Source organism: Lactuca saligna, chromosome 1 (assembly GCF_052625555.1).
Source record: "Lactuca saligna cultivar CGN05327 chromosome 1, ASM5262555v1, whole genome shotgun sequence".
NCBI lineage: Eukaryota > Viridiplantae > Streptophyta > Magnoliopsida > Asterales > Asteraceae > Lactuca > Lactuca saligna.
The window spans coordinates 29321347-29343494 of record NC_136417.1 but is presented as its reverse complement, the minus strand read 5'-3'; the positions used below and the strand labels follow the sequence as shown (position 1 = coordinate 29343494).

General features: G+C 34.4%; 1 protein-coding gene across 2 annotated transcripts; it reads left to right on the top strand.

Moving 5' to 3' along the window:
• The first annotated feature begins 15362 nt into the window (after positions 1–15362).
• LOC145030414 (protein PAF1 homolog) lies at positions 15363–19973 on the top strand. 2 transcript variants are annotated; one of them, XM_078978795.1, is made up of 13 exons: positions 15363–15655; positions 15776–16968; positions 17228–17296; positions 17958–18065; positions 18163–18346; positions 18429–18502; positions 18588–18707; positions 18795–18900; positions 18983–19069; positions 19151–19219; positions 19303–19374; positions 19464–19604; positions 19684–19973. In XM_078978795.1, the coding sequence occupies exons 2-13, from the start codon at positions 16046–16048 to the stop codon at positions 19786–19788; spliced, it is 2058 nt and encodes a 685-aa protein (XP_078834921.1). In that variant the 5' UTR covers positions 15363–15655; positions 15776–16045; the 3' UTR covers positions 19789–19973. The 2 variants fall into 2 exon arrangements, with proteins under 2 accessions (XP_078834921.1, XP_078834917.1); XM_078978791.1 differs by having other exon boundaries at positions 15363–16968.
• The last annotated feature ends 2175 nt before the right edge of the window (positions 19974–22148 follow it).

Sequence of the window (22148 nt, the reverse complement as noted above, 5' to 3'; positions counted from 1 at the left end):
TTATAGCTTAATTAATTAAAGGAGTCCAATCAATTAAGGCCTGGGTGTTTTTGTCTTATGTCATAATTTCTCCATAAAGAAATCATTTTATGTCCATGGTTGTTCACATGTAATAACTAAAATAACTCTTTAAATTTTAAAAAAGATCATCATGTTTTTCAAACATGCAATGATAACCCTTCACTATGTAATAACTATTTCGGAAATCATAAAAAGGTTTTTGAACTTGTCCATCGTCTTCCAAATTTGTTTATTAAGGTGAAGGGTGTTATGTCCTTCTCACTATGTCATGTGGATCTAACATAAATAATTTATTGTTTTACATATGAAGATTTGGTATTAAGGTACGGGTTTTGAGTTTACTGTCGTACGGGTTTTGAGTTTCCTGTCAGCATAAAGCTCACAAAACCAACACATATTTGATTTTTACCATCGGTGAAATTCCATCGTCGGCACATTATCACCGGCAAAAAAAGAAACACGGTGCGGTGTTTACCGCCGGTAATGGTGTCCACGTAGGTTCAGCACCAGTAAAATTTGCACGACACCGTACAACCTTCTGTTATTTGCATAAGTTTTCGTAAAATGCTTGATGATTAGTCAATTAGGTGTATAAACACGTTACACATTATATTAGGGTATCTCGAACCTTGTATTAAAAGATCATTTTTACACTATAAATTACACTATAATGCTCCAACCCTACGTTATACCTAACATTATATATAGTATTGGTAAATAACGTAACATTAAATTTACTGTTACGCTATTCATCAACATTGAATATAATGTTGAAGTTTCATTATATAATTTGACCATTTAATTTTGAACTTAGTTAGGTTTATTTGTTTTATATAATTATAATATTTGGAGAAAATGACAAAAATAACCAATTATACTAATTACATTACAATAATAGCAAAAAAAAATCGAAATTGCAAAAATAGCCCTCAATTTCGCAGATGGAATTGCCCCATCTGCGAAATGACCATTCCATCTGCGAATGTACAAGCATCTAAAGCACAGTTGTGCTTTAGCTGCTTGTACATTCGCAGGTGTTTTTTTTTTCTGTATATATATTGAAAATGTAGGGTAAAATCGTAGATGGAACCCATCTGCGATTTACTCTCATTCCATCTGCGAATTTGTGATTTTTTTTTTAGTTTGACTATGAAATCAATTGGTTTGACTACGAAATCATGTTGCTATATAAAAAGTTTTGTAGAAAATTATCAGTTTGGTTGTTATTTGTTTAGGAAGTTTCTCTAAAATTTGCTCTAAAAAATAATTGAATATTTGGTTTGTCTTGTAACCGGTGGGAGATGGCAAGTTAATGGAACTAATCTGGAATACGTATGTCCACAGGGAGGTATTTCTGAATTTGCTTTGATATTTTATGAGTATGTTAGTTATAGTGATTTTGTATATTTGGTAAGAAGCAAAATTGGTTTGTTAGACAAATATAGAATTAGTCTTCGTTTTCACCATCCTGAATTAAATTATTATATAGCTATAGTTGAAGACATGGATGTTAGATTGTTGATAAACATAATCAAATGTAGTGGAGGAAGGGTTGTGAAAGTGTTTGTGGTGGTTGATGAAGTTGAGGAGGTTAATGGGGGTGGTGAAACTGGAAATCAGTTTGTTGGTAATTTATGCAGTTATAAAATGAGCAACGATCCGATAGGTACTTTCAAAACTCCTAGTGTACCTCAGTTTCACAGTGTTGCTGAAAATGTTAATGTTAGTTATTCACCTATTCACTATGTGGATCCTGAGAATTACAAGTTTGTTGGTGATGATGATGTTGGTACATATCTTAATGATGTGGGTGGTCGTTGTGATGATGTTGTCGAACAAGAAGTTAAAGTTATGAATAGGCGTGTGGTAGATAAAACTAAAAAGAAAAAAAAAATCAAGTCAAAAAAATGAAAAAAAATCATGTTTACGGGCATTATATTGATGTTGGTGATGTACGTTTAGATATAACCGAGCTACAAAGCAATTTCGATAGAGATGAGTTGGGTGATGAAGTTAAAGCTAAGTTTCCCGATAACCTTTTTCACGGTATGCCCCCTGTACCAGCATGCCCAGTTGATATTAATGAAGATATCACAACACAGATGGTAGGCATGAATCTTCAAAAGATTCAATGTGAGAGTATATTTAAGAACAAAGAATTTTTAAAGCGGTGTATTGGTAAAAAATGTCCTCGAGAAGGTTTCCAGACGAGGACAAGTAGATTCACCAAATCAAGGTATGAAGTTGTGTGTGTTTTGAAAAAAAATTCTTGGTTACTAAGAGCAAAAGCAATTAAAAATTCTGATGGACTTTTCCAAGTGAATAAATTTGTTGATGTACACACATGTTCTTCAACATTTTTGCAACCTAATCATCGACAAGCAAACAAATATGTTTTGGGTGAATATGTTGCTGATGTTTTGGCTGAAGACTATAGTAGAGTTTATCGGGGAAAAGATATTGTTAATGATATGAATGTTCAATTGAATATCAATATCTCATACCACCAGACTTGGCGTGCGAAGCAATATGCATTGTTGTCGTTAAGGGGTACGAAAGAGGATTCTTTTACCAAACTTACGGCGTATTGTCACAACTTGGCCAAACATAATCTGGGTACTGTCACACATATTAAAACAGATGTTGATGATCGCTTTGAGTTTTTGTACGTCGCACTCGGTTGCTCGGTTAGTATTATAATATTATATTAATTTTTTAATATTTATTTTAGTGTATTTGAATAGATATACAATGTATTGTATGTATGCGCTTTTGTCAATTTTTGTAAACCGACCCTAGTAGTAGATGGAGCTCACCTAAAGGGCGAGTTCAAAGGTACCATGTTACTAAGGACAGACAAAACCAAATATTACCGGTTGCATATGGTATATGCAAAAATGAGTGTACCGATTCTTGGACATGGTTTTTTCAAAAACTACGTGATTGCATAGGAAATATGCAGGAGCTTACAATTATATCTGATAGGTTTGCATCTATAGCAACATCCGTTGCCAACATTTTTCCTCACGCTCATCATGGAATATGTGGTGTCCATTTGTATTTCAACATAGTATCTAGATTCGGCAAGAGTAAGACGGTTAAAGGAATTTTTTGGGAGGCGTGTAGGGCATACACAGTTGATGTTTTTGATGCTGACATGGATGTTATGAAAAAGACAAAAGAACCAGTATGGGAGTACTTAAAAAGTATAAATCTAGAAACTTGGTCAATGACACATTTTAAAGGGAACCGATACAATCTTATGTCGTCCAACAGTGCGGAGTCTATAAATGCATTATCTAGACACGCACGTAAGGTGCCAATACTTATGTTGATCGATTTTTTTCGTGCTACAATGCAACAATGGTGGTTTCAAAGACATAACTTTGCAGGTATTGAGTAAATTTTTAATATTAATGTTTTATTAATTTTGATGTTATTGATCTTAACTTCTTCATTTTGGCTGTTTTTTTAGCGGAAGCAACAACAATACTTACCCCTTGGGCGGATGAAATTGTAAACGAAAACAAGAAAACTTTTAGTAAATGGGATGTTCGCATGATCTCAAATACGAAATGCGAGGTCAAAAAGGGGGCACAAAATGTGATTGTTGATTTCCAACATATGACATGTACATGTAGGCATTGGCAACTTGATGGGATACCTTGTGGTCATGTCATAAGATATTTAACAGTGAACAATTACCAAGACTGCTCGAGGTATGCATTAAATGCTTACTTTACCGAAACACTGAGGAAAACATATGAGGAATCAATAAACCCTCTGCCAAAGCCATCCGAATGGGAGATCCCCGATGATTTGATGATTGTTAAGCCACCAATAATGGATAAACGTCAGCCAGGCAGGCCAAGAAACACATACCACATTCCATCCCAATGCGAGGGTCCAATTATAAAAGAGTGTTCTACATGTGGTCAAATAGGACACACGAGAAATAATTGTACTGGAAGGGCGTCCGGTAGTGGAGCACGTCACATAATTTCTACTACAAAAATGGCATTTAATATTGGTGGTTCAGCGAGTTGCTCACAAACCTTTAACGCTGATTTTGATATAAAACAACCTTGAAATGAAGAGTAATGACGAGTTGTTAACTTATTATGTATTGTAATATTTTTATTAAATCTTACAAGACATTGCTATGCTTTCATATTTTAGTTTAGTTTGTTGATTATAACAATCAATGAAGCCTTTATGTTATAAAATATAGTTTGCAGATTTTTTTTAACAATTACAACTTGTTATTTAAAAAAAAAAACAACAAACGATCCTTTTGCAACCTAATATGTATCATGATAATATTACAACAATTTTGTAACTAATTTTGAAACTCATGGAACTGCAATGGGTACTTCTCTTTCTCCATTGTTATATAGTCATCCCTAATTCTCATTTTGTCTTCCAAACGATCCTTTTTTACCATAATGTGTATCAACTGCTCATCCTTCTCAGCAAGCCATTTTTCAGTCGTTTTGATTGCCTTCTTACTCTTTTTTATCCAATCTTTATGCTCTTTGATTTTGTTTTTATTTAGGTCTATCCATTCTTGAGCTTGTTTGCATTCCGATGCAATATCATCAGCAACTTGAGTGAGAAGTCGGGATGACTCTTTGTCCTCTTCTTGTTGTTCTTCAGCCTTCTTCAATTCTTCAAAATTTTCATGTGACATATATGGCCCGACTGAAGAGGGTGTAAAAAAAGGGTCTATCGAATCACAATAGTAACAATCTACTTCGTTGCATGAGCAAACTTCGAATTTGTGTGAGGAACTCATAATAAAGTCGACATTGTAATAAACTTGTGCTATAAGTGGTATGTATACATACTAGACGGTAATGACAAGTCCAACTTTGAAATGACTAGACAGTAATGACAAGTCACTGTAGTAACCTGCAAATCGTAGTGGAACCCTTAAGTGACAAGACATAAATGAAATTTCGAAAAATCCATAACTTTCGCATACGAGCTCCGTTTTTAACGTTCTTTATACGCATGCGTAGCTAAAATTACGCTCTACAACTTCCGTTTAGACTTCGTCGGCTAGTTTTGACTTTATTTTTAATATTATTATTTTTAACAGACCGGGACAGAAAAATCCGTTAAAAATTCATAACTTCTTCATCCGACATCCGTTTTCGTCAGACTTTTTACCGTTGTACTACATATGACGAGACCTTCGATTCTCGTTTGGGATGTATCGGTAAAATATCGCTCGATCTAAAATTCGAGTTTTTAGATGTCTACTGCTAAGTTGAAATTTCGAAAAATCATAACTTCCTCATACGAAGTCAGATTTTGGCGTTCTTTTTATCGAATTTCTCGGTTTAACAAATACTACAACTTTCATTTAAATTTATAAGGCTAAAAGGTAGTTTATCAAAAACTCACTTTTTACGTCATTCGGCGCCGTGCCGGTTTTGTCGCGGATCTTCGGTTGGTCATAACTTCTTCGTTATAACTCGGATTTCGACGAGGTTTTCGTCTACAAGTTTCTAATGAGATAATTTACAACATCAAATAATAAAATTTTACTTATTTCAAATTTTATATTTTCGCTAAATTTCACTATTTGGCTATTCATTGGAATCTCATAAGACTTCCAATATTTTATGAGTGATTCTAAACATAGTTTTACTTCATTTCTAGTAAAAACTAGCTGTTAGAACTCAACACTCAATTTTATTCACTTTTAATAGTAACAATACACAATTTCAGAACGTGTATGTTACAAATACCTCCTCCTTTTGAGAATTTCGTCCCGAAATCATAACGATTAAAACAATTAGGGATAATTTACTCTTATTTCATTCTTATTTTTCCCAAGTATAATTTGGGCCTCGATGGTGCTTCCACTTGAAAATCACCAACTTCATTTCTTTATTACGTAACTAGTCGTTCTTTTATTTACAATCTCTTCTACTTAACTTATTATCCAGTATCACCTCGGATAATAGAACTATTTCATCATATATGCTTAAACCTTTACATAGATAGCTCACATGAAACACTTCATGAATATTTGTCAAATCTTTAGGCAATTCCAAGCAGTATGCTTGCTTACCAACCGTTCTTTCTTCCAAAGTAGTATAACGCCTTTTCATGAAATACCTTCAGTATTACTAAATCATCCACCCGGAATTCTACGGGTCGTCTCCTCTTTTCTGCATATAGAATTTATCGATCTTGGGCCGCTTTCATTCTTTCTCGGAAAATTTGTATCTTGTTAGTGATGTCTTGAATCATTTCAGATCCTCTAAAGATCTTCCGTCTTACGTCACACCAACATATGACATTTACGCTCATACAGTACTTTATATACCTTCAGTATATTTTCTACTATTTAGATTGCTCTCTTATTTTGATCAATTGTCTGAGGATGATAAGTTATACTAAGAGCAACTCGAGATCCTAATTCATGCTTCATTCTCACCCAAAAGTGAGGAGTGAAACGAGTATCACAGTCTGAAATAATCTATAGTGGCGCACCATGACTTGCCACAATTTCGTCTAAGAAACTTATGTATATTTCTCCAATGGAGTCGTTTCACGTGTGGCGAGAATATATGCACTCTTCATCAGTCGGTCGATGATTATCCAAAGGTTATCATTCACAGTTTTCTTCTCCTCTTTCAAGGTATTAACTGTATAAGCCGGATATGTAGAATATCCCTTTGACATAATTTACGAGTTTTTAAGAAAGAAATTTATTATTTTCACCGTAAACATAAATAGAATCTTCCCTTTTGATAGGGATGCATATAATCTCTTTCTAGATCAAGAGCTTTGCGTGGTTCTTTAACAACCAATCCATGTCGAGAATAATATCAAAGATAGGAATTAGGTTAGCATGAAGATTATAACTTTCAATTCCTATAACACTAACTCTATAGGCTTTATCAGCAAGTAATGATATATTTCTTATGTTATCTATGTGAAATTATTGGACAATTGCGTAACAAGCAACTTGAAAAGAATATGCGAATTTATAAGGTACGAAAGAATATGAGGCATTGAGATCAAATAAGATGTGAGTAGATCTAGAGTTTACGAGAAAATTACTAGTCACAACATTCGAGTTTTATCTTACTTCCTTTGTGGTAGTCTAAATGTACGATATTTAGCTTTTTGTTTGCCAAACGATTGTCAAATTCTTCAAACTTCCTAGTTACTGGCGGTGTTCAAATTTGTACCTGCTCTTCATTCTCTATTGAATATTTGATCTTGATCTTTGAGTTAAAACTCAATTCTCATTGCAGACTCCCGCTCCTTCTTGGTTTATAGAAAAAACCCAAGATAAGGTCTTTACTTTTTCTATAATAGCAATTCGAATGGTCATATTCTAATGACCTTTGATTTTATCTCGCACAAGACACGTAACGATCTAAACTCTTGTATTAGAATCAGATCGAATAAATCGAGCTGATAGAATAACGAAAACAAAAAGAGTTTGATCAATATGTAGATGCTTTGGAACAGAAAGAATAGCACCACGTATCTCTAATTCGTGCTTTCGGACCTACATATCTTTTAGCTTTTGGCACCTCCTCCTTTTTAGTTGGAGTACTCTTTGATTGTTGATCGGCAACTTGACTTCCCGCCATTTGACTAGTAAGAGTAGGGTAGAAACATTTCTTGTGGCCAGTAACACCACATAGCAAGTCTCATCTCCGGCTAATGATTGCTCAATTCTTTAATGAAGATTGTTATAATTCTATCGACTATCTCGACCATTTACTTCTTCAGTATTCCTACTGATGTTTTCTCACTATATAAGACATGGTTCTCTGAACCAATCAACTCCTTTCGCGGATTTATACTAATCGGACCCGATTCTTTATGACATTAAAATTTGAACGATAATTATCTTCTTAGTCATTACCGAAACGAAGGTAACGACACACATGAATAAAACGAAATCATTTACTAGCTTCTTGGTAACCTTGTGACTTTTCCTGATCCAAGTGTGAGTCCTGTGCTTCCAGTAGTATAGGCCTCTACTACTATTCACACCTACTCATACTCGTCCCAAGTATTGTTTCGCAGTTCCCAAGTCACCATTCAAAAGTTTTCAAAAAGCAACTTATCACACATGAACGTGTTCAAACAAATACATACAACAATTTATCCTAGACTCAACTAAAGTTTTCATGTTTCTATCAAACATATATTGGATTACTTATAATCGCCTTCTAGGATTTTTCTCATGCATATGCTCGATTTAATATATCCTAATACTTTTCCATAGGGCGATAGAAATTTACTTCCATTTCTTCATATTAATTATTTCTTGAGTAGTGTCTGCTCTACAAGACACATTATTCCTAAATTTACTTTAGTAGCATGGAGATAAACGGTCTTCTACTACCTGCATCATCTTCTAACTCATGCAATCCATCATGCACTTTTGTTCATTTCATTATTCTTCCTTGACATCGTTATTCTTGTATCTTATTAAGTCTAAGTCTACTTCATAGGAGTCTATCCTAAGAAGTCTGCATCTTAGCTACATCTCAGCAGGCTTTACTAGCTTCAACTTGGTTCTCTATCATTCCTGACTACAACATCTCTTCTCATACGACACTATGGGTGTATTTCTTATTCAATTGAGCATTCTACCTTACTTAAACAAGTAAGTTGCTTAACCATTTACCACTAAATGACTCAATTCACCATCCCAATCTTGTATGTTAAAGTCGGATTAACACACAATGGAACTTTATATCACAAAGTCTTGGCCTATTGAGTCTAAAAACTTCATTAGCCTTTCTTTTGATCTTTATTTAATTCTTCTAATCTTGTACGACATCAATGGAGATACTATCGAAGTATTGATCGCCATCTTCGGTTCTTTCGACTTTCTAAACAATCAGTGCTTCAATCGGAACAGCGGTAGAACAACTTCGTGGATTCGTACCAACACATTTATCTTGTCCAAACGTGTTTCAAACACACATCTTTATTCCAAAGATGTTATTATACATCTATCATACTTTAATTGTATATTACCACTCTATTGGTAATTATACACTTATTACGATAACAATTCATATTTATTATTTTACGATATCTCGCGATCGTTTATTTATGAACTTATCGATGTCAACTATCATAAGTCTCTTTATCACTCCGAAAAATTCTATTATGAAAATTCTTAAAATTTTCTAAACCATGGTCGGCAACAGACCTTAAGATTTCTCACATAATAGAATATAAGGCATATCTCTTCTCTATATTCATTTATCATTTAGAATATAAGGCATATCTTCTCTTTATATTTATTTATCATTTAGCACATAATAGAATATAAGGCATATCTCCTCTTAATATTCTAGTGCTTGCCTCCATTAGGTATTCAACCTAAAATATATCGTATCATCTTTACTTAATAATTCTTGTTTAAGTTTAGAAATTCTTAAAATTTCTAGTTCACTTAAACTAATTTTCTTAAAATTCTGAAGTAACTTAATATCTTAGAATACTAGGGTTTATCACTACCCAGTCCCCCACTTAAATATTTCCTATGGTTTGTATCCATATACTTATTATGAATCAGCTCATATATTGAGCTTCCAACAGTTTAAGTCTAAATATCAATCCATGATATTTAGTTCACCTAAACCATTGCTCTGATACCATGATTGAAAGACCCCAACTTTCGTATTTTTGAAAGACCCAAACTTTCGTACTTCACAATATCATTACTCCAAAACATGCTATTTGCATATTTATAAAAGCAATATTTTACATTGATAAAAAAATTACAAACTATTGGATACAAACCTTCTATTACAAAGTGTTATATATATATATATATATATATATATATATATATATATATATATATATATATATATATATAACATAACTACCCAGGATATAGTAATTTATACAGACATAAAAGTAGTACAAAAGTACTATTACAAACTATTCTACATCTTTCAATAGTATGTAAACATACTAGTTATTTATCACTTGCAATTGTTAAACATTGATAGGGTAAGCGGTGACGTTTAGTGAGTTCAAAAATAGATACAATATAATGTTATGACATATATATACTTCAATGTGGCAAAGCAAAGAGGAACAACAAGACGTATGTGAGATCATGTGACAAACGTTCATATCAATCAAAGACATTATTCAAAGATATTCTTTTCAATTTTTTGATATACATCAATAAATCTTTGGCCCAAATGGCATAGATGACATGCAATTTCTGATTAACCTCTTGTTAGATTTCAGGCTTATAGTCCTGTCTAACCATTTGCCAATGCCATAGAATAGAAGTTATTCACTTACGGAGACATGCTCTACATGGCCAGAGGCTACATACCAGTACCAATGTGAATCTAAGTCCTTTCACTGATCACATGGTCAAAGGTATTACAATTGCTATAAACATAGCGAATAACACGAGAAAATAACTCATAATGATAATACTAAAAAGCACATAGCACATATAACACATAACATACAATTGTTCCTATATATTGAACTCACCTTAAGTTAACTGGGGGTTAAAATAGTAATTTGGACAACACTTTGGCTTTAAATATGCCTTTCTATGTTGAAAACCAGGAGCTTAATTGAAAACCGGGCTCTGCGAAGGTAAGGCTTCAAAACCGAAAAGATAAAATTTCCGGGCTTCTCGGGGTCTCGAGATGTGTTTCGGGTGCTAAAATTGATTTCAAGGCTTCGGGGAAAGTCAAAACGAAGAAAATATGGAAAGAGGGGCTAAAAGTGGCAAATTTCCAAAGTTAGTCGGAAGATCTCGCAGGTCCTCTTTATATAGGGCCGAGGTTCGGTGCTGGCTTAAGCAACGAAGGGTTCGGTGGCAGCAGCAGCGAGGGGCAGGTGGCGAGAAGGGGAGGCTCGGATGCGAGGGTCGGATACGAAGCTGGTAGGCGAGGCGTGTCTCGCTCCTGCTGGACCTCAGCTTCGGCGAATCAGGGAAGAACACACGTCGGTCTCGGAAGCAAGCAGCTCGGTGGCAAAGGCGATGCTAAGCGCGCGTCGGATCCGAATTGGCTAGCACCTCGGTCCACTCAGCTTGCGACACATGATGCTTCTCGGATCGGACACGTCTTCGGTGACACTGCTGCTTCGTGAGAGTGACGTGTCCGAACACTGTTCATGCGAAAATTATCAGTTTTCGGGCCCCAAATTTCTAAAATCCATAACTTTCGCATACGAGCTCCGTTTTTAACGTTCTTTATATGCATGCGTAGCTAAAATTACGCTCTACAACTTCCGTTTAGACTTCGTCGGCTAGTTTTGACTTTATTTTTAATATTATTATTTTTAACAGACCGGGACAGAAAAATCCGTTAAAAATTCATAACTTCTTCATCCGACATCCGTTTTCGTCAGACTTTTTACCGTTGTACTACATATGACGAGACCTTCGATTCTCGTTTAGGATGTATCGGTAAAATATCGCTCGATCTAAAATTCGAGTTTTTAGATGTCTACTGCTAAGTTGAAATTTCGAAAAATCATAACTTCCTCATACGAAGTCAGATTTTGGCGTTCTTTTTATCGAATTTCTCGGTTTAACAAATACTACGACTTTAATTTAGATTTATAAGGATAAAAAGTAGTTTATCAAAAACTCACTTTTTACGTCATTCGGCGCCGTGCCGGTTTTGTCGCGGATCTTCAGTTGGTCATAACTTCTTCGTTATAACTCGGATTTCGACGAGGTTTTCGTCTACAAGTTTCTAATGAGATAATTTACACCATCAAATAATAAACTTTTACTTATTTCAAATTTTATATTTTCGCTAAATTTCACTATTTGGCTATTCATTAGAATCTCATAAGACTTCCAATATTTTATGAGTGATTCTAAACATAGTTTTACTTCATTTCTAGTAAAAACTAGCTGTTAGAACTCAACACTCAATTTTATTCACTTTTAATAATAACAATACACAATTTCAGAACGTGTATGTTACAATATATATATATATATATATATATATATATATATATATATATATATATATACTAGAACTCAGAATAAATATAATTTCACCTTATATAAGTAATTTTTACCCCACCCCGTCGATCCTCACAACGACACGATCCATACTCTAGGATCTAAATTTAACAGCTTTACCTAATCCATATTTATGGATCAATGACAAATGACTATGCCCACCCTATCTTCTCGGACTACGGATGGATGACTATGTCTAATCCATGCTCTCTAATTAATGACAAATTTTAAAGTTCTACCCTCCATGTACATCTCACCCGTACTCATAAGAATATACCACCCGATATTCTTCTTAATTAATTAAGGTTTATTATATATCCTAAATCATCGTATATTATCAGATATGCTCTTAACACGTATTTCAGAAAATATCAAATATTTCACACATAAATGTATATTTAATACTTTAATTAATACTTATATCAAAATTATGTTCATAAAAGGGACTATGCACTCACTTATTAAAAGTGACGACTCGAAATTCAGGCAGTGCTTCGCTTCTAACAATTTTCTTTTGCATCGATAAAACCTAGTATCATTATTACTAGATTTTAGTCAAATGTTTATTGTGACGAATTATTAGTCTAGATTTATCATTAACATAAAGTCTACTTTCATGATTTATCAAGTAAGGAACAACCATGTAGGATCATATAGGAGGTAGGGTCCGTTTGGTATAGGAACTATATTGTTTCCACCTTAAACACCTCACTAAACCACAACCTAAACATCATCCCTGTAAGTAGATCAATCGGTATAACGACTTGGAATCATTGGTAAATCTTGTTTATAGGTTCATAATAATGATAATGAACTTAAACATAAGTTATACTTAAAGTATGGTAAGTATAACTCACTTACAAAAGGGTTTAGCGAGGAACTGGGATCTGAGCGGACATAACTTTTGAGCCGAAAGCTCTTATTCTCGGAGCCTCCTGGCGCTCCGAGACTTACTACTAACTCCTAAGATGGACTAGAGAAAAGCCTTGAGGCTTTGGGGAGGTTTTGGAGAGAAGTTGAGAGAAAAGTGTGTGAAAATGAGGTGATTTGCGCCTCTATTTATAGGCTGGAAATCAAGCAACATGGCGTGTTACCGAGAACAACACGATGTGTTGGGGTTCGGGGTGTCACCATCTGATGGAAAGGCGTGGGGAGGAAGCTGTGGCTTAGATTGCACCACGTGTCACTCGAAGATTACTCCAAAAGATAATTATCTTCTAAAATCCGTAACTTTTTGCATGTGAGCTTCGTTTTTGGCGTTCTTTATATCAACACGTAGTTATCGACGGGATCTAAAACTTTTGTTTAGACTCCTTCAGCTAATTTTGACTTTATTTTTAAAGTTATATTTAATAAGCTTATACAGTCAAAGTCCGGTAAAAATTCATAATTTTGTCATCCGGCGTCCGTTTTCGACTATCTTTATATCGTTGAGCTCCTATTGATGAACTCTTCAATTCTCATTTAGGTTGTGTTGGCTAAAAATCGATCGAACTAAAATTCGATTTCCAAGCTGTATATTGTTATCCAAAATCTTAAAAAAATCATAACTTATTCAAACGAATGTAGATTTTGATGTTCTTTTTATGTACGTTTTTGGTTTAACATGTATTACGACTTTCGTTTAGATTGATAAGGCTAAAAAGTAGCTTATCAAAAATTCACTTTTTATGATACGCGACATCGTGTCGGTTTTGTCGTAAAACTTCGACAGGTTATAATTTCTTCGTTATAAGTCGGATGTCAGCGTTCTTTATATGTATGAAATCATTGTGACATATACTATACTTTAGTTAAGAATATTTATTCCAAATAATCTTCTATCAAAAAATCATTTTTAATGTTTATTGTCTCTAAATTGACTAGACCGAACTTGCAAACGATATACAACTCCTCATGTTTTGATTTATGATTTTGGGAAAACTTTGATATTAAACATGTTTTGAATACTAAATTGTAAACAATGATGGTTTGTGGGATGATTTTAAAGGTTTAAAATTTTCATGAATTTTGTGGTTGCTACAAACCAAATGAGCAAGTGTAAAGAAAAAAAAACATGTTATCTGAATATCATGAAAGAATATGGAGAAATCAATATCTAAAAATCTAAATATCCTTACCTTTCCAGGTAAGCCTAAAATCAACAATCTTTACCAATCAAGGATGTGACATGATGATTTTATGGCGGTGGATGATATATATATATATATATATATATATATATATATATATATATATATATATATATATATAGAGAGAGAGAGAGAGAGAGAGATAATTATCATTGATACAAAGATAACATTGGAATATAATAACTTATTTCACTTAAGGAGTTAGTTGTTGCAACTTACAATTGTACATTTTTTGAAGTTTGAATTCAATCTAGCAGCGATTCCCTCAATTCTTGAAAGCAAGAGTACAAAGTAGAATTTTGTTCATCAAAAACTGAAACATGTACATAGTGGTATACGATTGGATGTCATCATACTCCCATTATTATCAACTTTTATGCTTTGAAATAGTAAGAACGATGGCTTCGTCTTTATATGTAGAGACGTCCTAGAAAGCTGGTGTGTGGGAAATAATAAATTGCATGAAGCATAGGGGAGGACGGGTGGTGAAAACCATGGAAACGAACGTAGGAAGAAGAATGAGGGTTGTCGGATGTGTGCGAGGTCCTGTGAACCACAAAGAAACTCTCCCAAATAACTATAAATATGAAGTTTAAGCGGCGATGATTGATTATGATTTCAATATAAGGAATGACATAATGGTGACGGTTATCCACCACGTGTCATCAATAATATATACAATATTTCTTTAGATATATTTATGAAGTGTATAATTTGTAAAGCTTAAATTATACAAGTTTCATTTTACACACCAGTTTTATAATTATAGATAATGTAATATAATAATCGAACATACATAGATAAACGTAAACGAACAAACATAAATGAATGTCTATGAATATAAATGACTGAGAATGAAACCGTTATTCGTGTTCGTTCGTTTTAATCAAAATGTAAGCCAACGTAGGATTAACCCACTTGGTAGAGGTGGAAGCCTCTTAGATTGGAAGTCCTAGGTTCAAACTCGGATGTATGAAAAATTGAAAATTAACTAACTTGATGAATTAAACCTTTAACTGCTAAGCAACCGTTAAATAAAATCAAAACAGATGTATTAAAAGAATAAATGAATATTCAATCATCAAACGGTTTCCAAAAAACTAAAAAATCTATTATTCTTTATTTCTATCACATTGTTCCTCATTAAAACTAAAAAACCTAAATGGAAGTTACATTAGAGAAAAAAAATAAAAAATCACACATTGGATTCAATTGAACACGCCCCTCTTCACCTTGTAGCGTCATAGCAATATACCATATGAATAGCTTGACCGCTTCAGGTCTTGCATCTCCGATCCTTTTTCCGGCCACTTCCTCCATCTAAGTACGCCCAAATACTCTTTCCCTTTATATATCGACACACATTCATCAATCTGATACGCCTGTTTATCTCTGTATCTCAACATCGAACTTACGATTCGCCTGCTGAGACAGATTATTCGCTCTGCAGATTGATTTCAGCAGCCACGTTATTTGATTTGTGAGCTTTTTCATTAATTTCTTGTTTATATACGGAGCTTGATCTCGTTTTGTATTCGTGAAGGCTTTGATCTAGCAGTGAAGACTAAACAAGAGTTTTTACAGAAATTTTTTGTTCTAGGGTTTCGAATTTGGCTTCGTCTGTTTCTTGCGTTACCGTAAGTTGATTTCGAAGAGTTGGTGATTGATTGAGTGTCTTTTGAGTAGAGATATCCAAGAAATTGAAATCCGTGAGTTAAATTTGAAACTACTTCGCCTGCCAGGAAAAAACGGATCCATAAACTTTCATGTTTTAGCTTTTTTCGAGCAAAAGGTTCCGATATATCTATCGGTGTCGAAGGGTTTTAGTAGACAGTGAGCTCTGGTTCTATAGATTCAAATTCTGAAGGGCATGGCGTCATACAGGCCGTTCCCTCCACGACCTCCTCAATCAAATTTTGGTCCACCACCGCCACCACCTGCCCTGCCCAATCTCACCTCTCTTCCACCACCGCCACTTGCCCCTCCGCCTCAACCAAGAGGAAATCAGTATTCACAGAATTGGGGCTATACTAATTCGAACTTTCAACAGGGTGGTTATGTGCCTCCATCTGGAAACCCTGTTCCCAATCAACAACAGTTTGCATCATATCCACCTCCACCACCACCAGAGTCTGCATATCCACCACCACCACCTCCTTCCGGGACTGCACCACCAGGGCAAATGTATTTTCCATCTTCTCAGTACTCCCAGTTACATAGCCAGCCTCTACAACCGCCGCTGCAACCACCACCACCACCACCTCCACCTTCCTCTCCCCCCAGTTCTTCAGTTCCCCCGCCTCCTCCCCCACCATCACAACCACCATCACCTCCCCCACCCCCTTCAGCTGTCCCTATAAATAACCAAGCCAAGCAAAGCAGACACGATAGTTTTAAAAGGCCTTCCACTGAACTCGAGAATTCTAAATGGCGTGATTCATCACATTCTCATCACGCAGGTCCTTCCAGACAACATTCTAAGCCTTCTACTTTACCTCCTTTGCCAGCAAAAAAATCAAATGGCCCTCCTGGTAGGGTTGAGACTGAAGAAGAGAGGAGGCTGCGCAAGAAAAAAGAAATGGAGAAGCAAAGGCAAGAAGAAAAGCATAGGCAACAGGTGAAGGAATCTCAGAGTAAAGTCCCCCAAAAGACCCAATTGTTATCTTCAGGCATCAAGCCACATGGTTCAGTTAGTGGCTCCCATATGGGCGATAGGAGGGCTACACCATTTTTGAGTGGTGAAAGGGTAGAAAACCGGTTGAAGAAGCCAACAACCTTTCTATGCAAGTTGAAGTGAGTATGTCATGACACCAAGTCTTTATTTTGTTTCTAACTTCAAGCAACATACCACTCAATTTCCTTACTTTGTTGCGAATTATTGTTGCTTTGTTTTTAATTCCGGTCTTTTTTAACTGCATTGACTTCATGATATGGAATCTCTTTTAGTCGGTATATTTGTGGCAGTACTTTTGCCTGATGCAATTTAATAATTCTTTTTCCTTCTAGATTTATATGATCCTGAATGTTCTTTACACTTTTGTGCTATTTGAAGATTCCGGGATGAGTTACCAGATTCAACATCTCAACCGAAGCTTCTGTCTATAAGGAGAGATAAAGACCGGTATGCAATTTACTCTTAAGGTGTCACTGCTATATTTTAGCTTATAACCTAAATACCTAATAACCTATATATGCTATATGCTATATGCATTTGCCTACATAACCATAAAATGTGTAAACCATGTTCTTGTACAAAGCTTCCCCAGTTAAAGAGTAAAGACTAATTGGCAGGTGCTTTATTGTTTGAGACTACCAAACAGGATGTCATACAAGCTTTTGAAAACAAAACCACCAAATGTAGATATCATAATATCTTTGAGCCTTTTTTCTCTGCAATTAGAATTCCAAAACACATAGAAATGCTTACTAAAACAAACTAAATTATGCTATACAACACTTTACATACCACACACTAGTAAACACATTACTCTAATCACTATAATTCTATCAATTCCACCTGAAATCATAACTTTGCATTAAAATGGAAACGAAATGCTTTAAGAGACAGCTTATCTTTGTTCATGAAATATCTTCCTTGATTCTTATTATGAATCCAAGTTCACATGAACAAGAATCTTCAAATATATCCTCCAAAAATCTTGTTCACTCCTTCCTCTTTCACACATCACTTGACAATAATTAATTATTGTTACACAGAGTACTTGTTATATATATATAGTGTTAGAAAGAATGTTAGAAATAATACTTATTTTTGTTGTCAGAGCTGCAAAATACGGTGTGACTTCATTAGAAAAGGTGCATAAGGCTCAGTTGTATGTTGAGGCAGACCTTGGGATACCACTTGACCTACTTGATCTGAGTGTATACAAGTATTACTTCTTTCTGTGTTTGTATATAGTTTGATTTTTCATAAAAAAACAAAAAAATCAAGTCTCCTGCCTGATGCGTATATTATATTTATATTAGTGGTGGGAGGGATGAAAGTCAGCATATTGCCCCTGAAGATGAGAGACTGTTGGTGGAAGATGCGTCTGTGACCCCAACAAAAAAAGACGGCTTAAAAAGAAAAGAACGTCCTACAGATAAAGGCATGTCTTGGCTTGTCAAGACACAATATATATCTCCTCTTAGCACCGACACCACAAGACAGGTTCGTTGGTTGCTTTATTTATTATTTAAATATATATATATATATATATATTTTCGGTTTGTTTTATAATTTTTCTCTGCAGTCTTTTTCTGAACAACAAGCAAAAGAACTACGGGAAAGACGCGGTAACACCTTATTAGACAACCACAATAGTAGGTATATAATTTTCAATTTTCCATTTTCCATTTCTTTATACATATACATATGTATTTTCATCTCCTCCTGATTTATTTGATTGCAGGGAAAGGAAAATTAAGGACATTAAGGCTTCATTTGAGGCTTGTAAGTCGCATCCTGTTCATGCAACCAACAAAAAACTACACCCGGTTGAGATTTTGCCATTATTTCCTGATTTCGAACGGTACAATCAGTAACTTTATTTCTTCAAAATTACCACCCTATTACCCTTATAAACTTATATAAATTTGATTTTGATTTTTATTTGCAGGTGGGATGATCAATTTGTTGTTGCAACATTTGATGGTCCTCCTACTGTGGATTCAGAAAGCTATAATAAAATGGAGAAATCTGTTCGAGATGCCCATGAATCTCAGGTACTTAAAAAAAACTTTGTTGTTTTGATTTTGACTTTGACTTTTGAGTATGACTAATATTTGAGTTGATTTTCCAACTCAGGCCATTATGAAAAGCTTTGTAGCAAGTACCTCAGACCCTGCTAAACCTGACAAATTTTTGGGTTACATGGTTCCTTCGGTTGGTGAGGTAAAGTAAAGTAAATTGAAGTTAGTTAATTATTTATTTATTTATTGTTATGTAAACTAATATGTAACGTAACGTGTACAGCTGTCAAAGGACATGTACGATGAAAATGAAGATATATCGTACACGTGGGTTCGTGAATATCGTTGGGATGTATGTGTTCATTACTTCTTCTATAAACTCCTTGATTTCCGTTTTTGGGTTGAGAAAATAATATATGATTTTTTTTTTTAAAGGTGCGGGGTGAGGATGTGGATGACCCTACCAATTTCCTTGTGGCATTTGGTGAATCAGAGGCTCGTTACATGGTATTATTAATCATAAATAAATAAATAAATAAATAAATGGATTTTACCTTCTGAAATATTAATATGTTTTGTTCTGTAAAATTCATCAGCCTCTGCCAACAAAGCTTATCTTAAGGAAAAAGAGAGCCAGGGAAGGAAAAACAAGCGATGAGGTTGAACATTTCCCTGTTCCTGCAACTATCACAGTCAGACAAAGGTCAACCGTTTCAGTTGACATGAAGGAATCCGAGGTTTTGTTTTTTTCATTCATTCATTATTATTATTACTATATCTTTGTGTTTATTTATATTCGGTGAATATTTGTTGCAGGGTTATATGGGTTCGAAAGGGAGAAGTTTGAATGCTAGACATGACATGGAAGATGATGGTGATATGGATCGATCCAGTGGGGGAGAATATGATTTGTCGGATTGATCATCCATCTAGGGTAATTATGGAAAAAGATTTTAAAAACTGTTAAAAGGAACTGGAAAAAATAGAATGTAAACAATCTGCAGGAGGTGTACCAGGTAATTCTTTTTTCTTACCTTATATTTATATGTATGTCATCCTTTTTTTTTTACATTATTATATTTATATTACAACATGCAATGATGTTATTATAATGTGTACATTACATTATTAAGCATGGTATCAGTATAAACCATACCATGTAATGCAGTTTTAGCAAAATTTATATATTGCTTTTGAATTGTTTGGTTTAAAGTTAATAAAATGATCATTGTTAGTATTTCATTTTAGATTTGCTTCTAACTATAAAAAAATTTAATTTTGACTATCAAACCTTATTGTGAAGGTGCGATCGTACATATCTTGTTGCTCACTTGATAATTTTTGTCGAGTGCAAGTAGGATTTTACCAATTGGAATGGAAAGTGGTATTGCAAAGTTTAGAGAAATATCATTTATGTTTATATAAATTATAAGAGAAATTAAATATTCTTATATTTTTTCTTCCTACTCATCCTCCTATCACTTTTAGATGATGACAAGTGTAATAAAAAATTATTAATTTTATTAAATGTGACAAATATCATAATCGTAAGTGTTAAGTGTTGTAGGAAGATAGTAGGAGGAAAAAATAGGAGGATATTTGATTTCTCAAATTATAAATTATTGTAAGTTGATTGTTAGACTTTATGTTCAAATTTTGACATAATTAAAGAGTGTTCTAATATTTTATATGCTATATTTTACACCAAAAAGACATGCTTTGTGTCCAAATTATAAATAAATATGCTTGCAATATTTTTCGCTAAAAAGATACATAAAAAAACATTTGCCGAGTACCTTATAAGTGGGGCTTTTCTAGATAACGGGTCGGCTAGAATTGAAGGATTGTGAAATGTTGGAAATTCTTAAAATTACAGCATCGTTGCAAGTTGTTTAGTACTTCAAAACATTTACCTAAGATGATGCGGTATGGGCACCAAAAACCCCGTTATGTCTGACGTGGAGGGGCCTCAATGGTGTTATAATGACATGAACACCACCCTCCTTCTTGTTGTATCTCGTTGCGAATGCATCTCATTGCCATCTTGACCTGATGAAAAGAGCTAATTACCACATTTTTGATCAATTAAACGGTTGGCAAACGGTCAAATTTAATAAAAAAAAAACTTTAAAAAAATAATTATTTTTTATCTATAAATACCTACTATCTATTTACAATTTTTTTCACACAATTTCTCTCTCTACAATTTCAATTATCTTCAAAAACATTATGAATCATTTCGACTTGTCTGATGATGTCAGTGATGATATATTCTTCAATATGAGGTACCATTATTACACCAACGAGATGCTACAACTAGATCTAGCCCCGTTACTAATAAGACGTGCGCTGTTAAATATAAATCATGAGGAAGGACACGAACGTCTATATCACGATTACTTTGTCGATAATTGTGTATACGGGTCGAAGGACTTCAAAAGAAGATTTCGTTTGAGTAGGAATGTGTTTCTACGGATCGTCAACGCCTTGAAAAGCCGGTATCATTTCTTTAAATCTTAAATACAAATGTACTACATTTTTCTTTAGTTTTAATACAAATGTAGTATATTTTTAAATCATAGTTAATATATGTTTAGGTATATATTTTTTCAACTAAGACATGATGCTAGAGGTAGGCGAAGATTTACAATGTTGCAGAAATGTGCTGCGGCCATATAATGGCTATGGGGGTGTCACCCGACACCATGGACGACTATATGAGAATGTCCGAAAGAACTGCACGAGAAAGTTTGTATAAATTGTCAAAAGGTGCTGTTGAAACATTCATAGACGTATATTTGCGGAAACCTTCGTAGCGTGATACGCAAGAGCTTTATGGAGCACATGAAGAAAGACATGGGTTTCCTGGAATGATTGGAAGCATTGATTGTATACACTGAAAATGGAAAAATTATCCAATAGCATGGAAATGGCAGTATGCAAGCGATCATCATGGATCGCCTTCGTTGGTTTTAGAGGCTATTGCTTCCCAAGATTTATGGATTTAACATGCATTTTTCGGGGTTCCGTGTTCAAACGACGTCAACGTTCTTGATCCGTCACCAATATTCGACGATCTTTTGAATGGAAAAAGCCCCGGATGCTCCTTTCACAGTGAATGGAACCAAATACAAATTTGGGTATTATTTAAGAGATGGAAAAAGCCCCGGATGCTCCGTATTCCACATTCGCAAAGGCATTCCGACACCCGGTTGAAGAAAGAGAAATTATTTAAGAGATGACAAGACGAAGAATGTGGAACGTGCTTTTGGAGTGCTAAA

Coding starts and splice junctions, on each gene's coding strand:
- LOC145030414 (XM_078978795.1), top strand. CDS start 16,046: ATGGCGTCATACAGGCCGTTCCCTCCACGACCTCCTCAATCAAATTTT. Junction 16,969..17,227: donor ACCTTTCTATGCAAGTTGAA/GTGAGTATGTCA, acceptor TGCTATTTGAAG/ATTCCGGGATGAGTTACCAG. Junction 18,708..18,794: donor TTATTTCCTGATTTCGAACG/GTACAATCAGTA, acceptor TTTTATTTGCAG/GTGGGATGATCAATTTGTTG.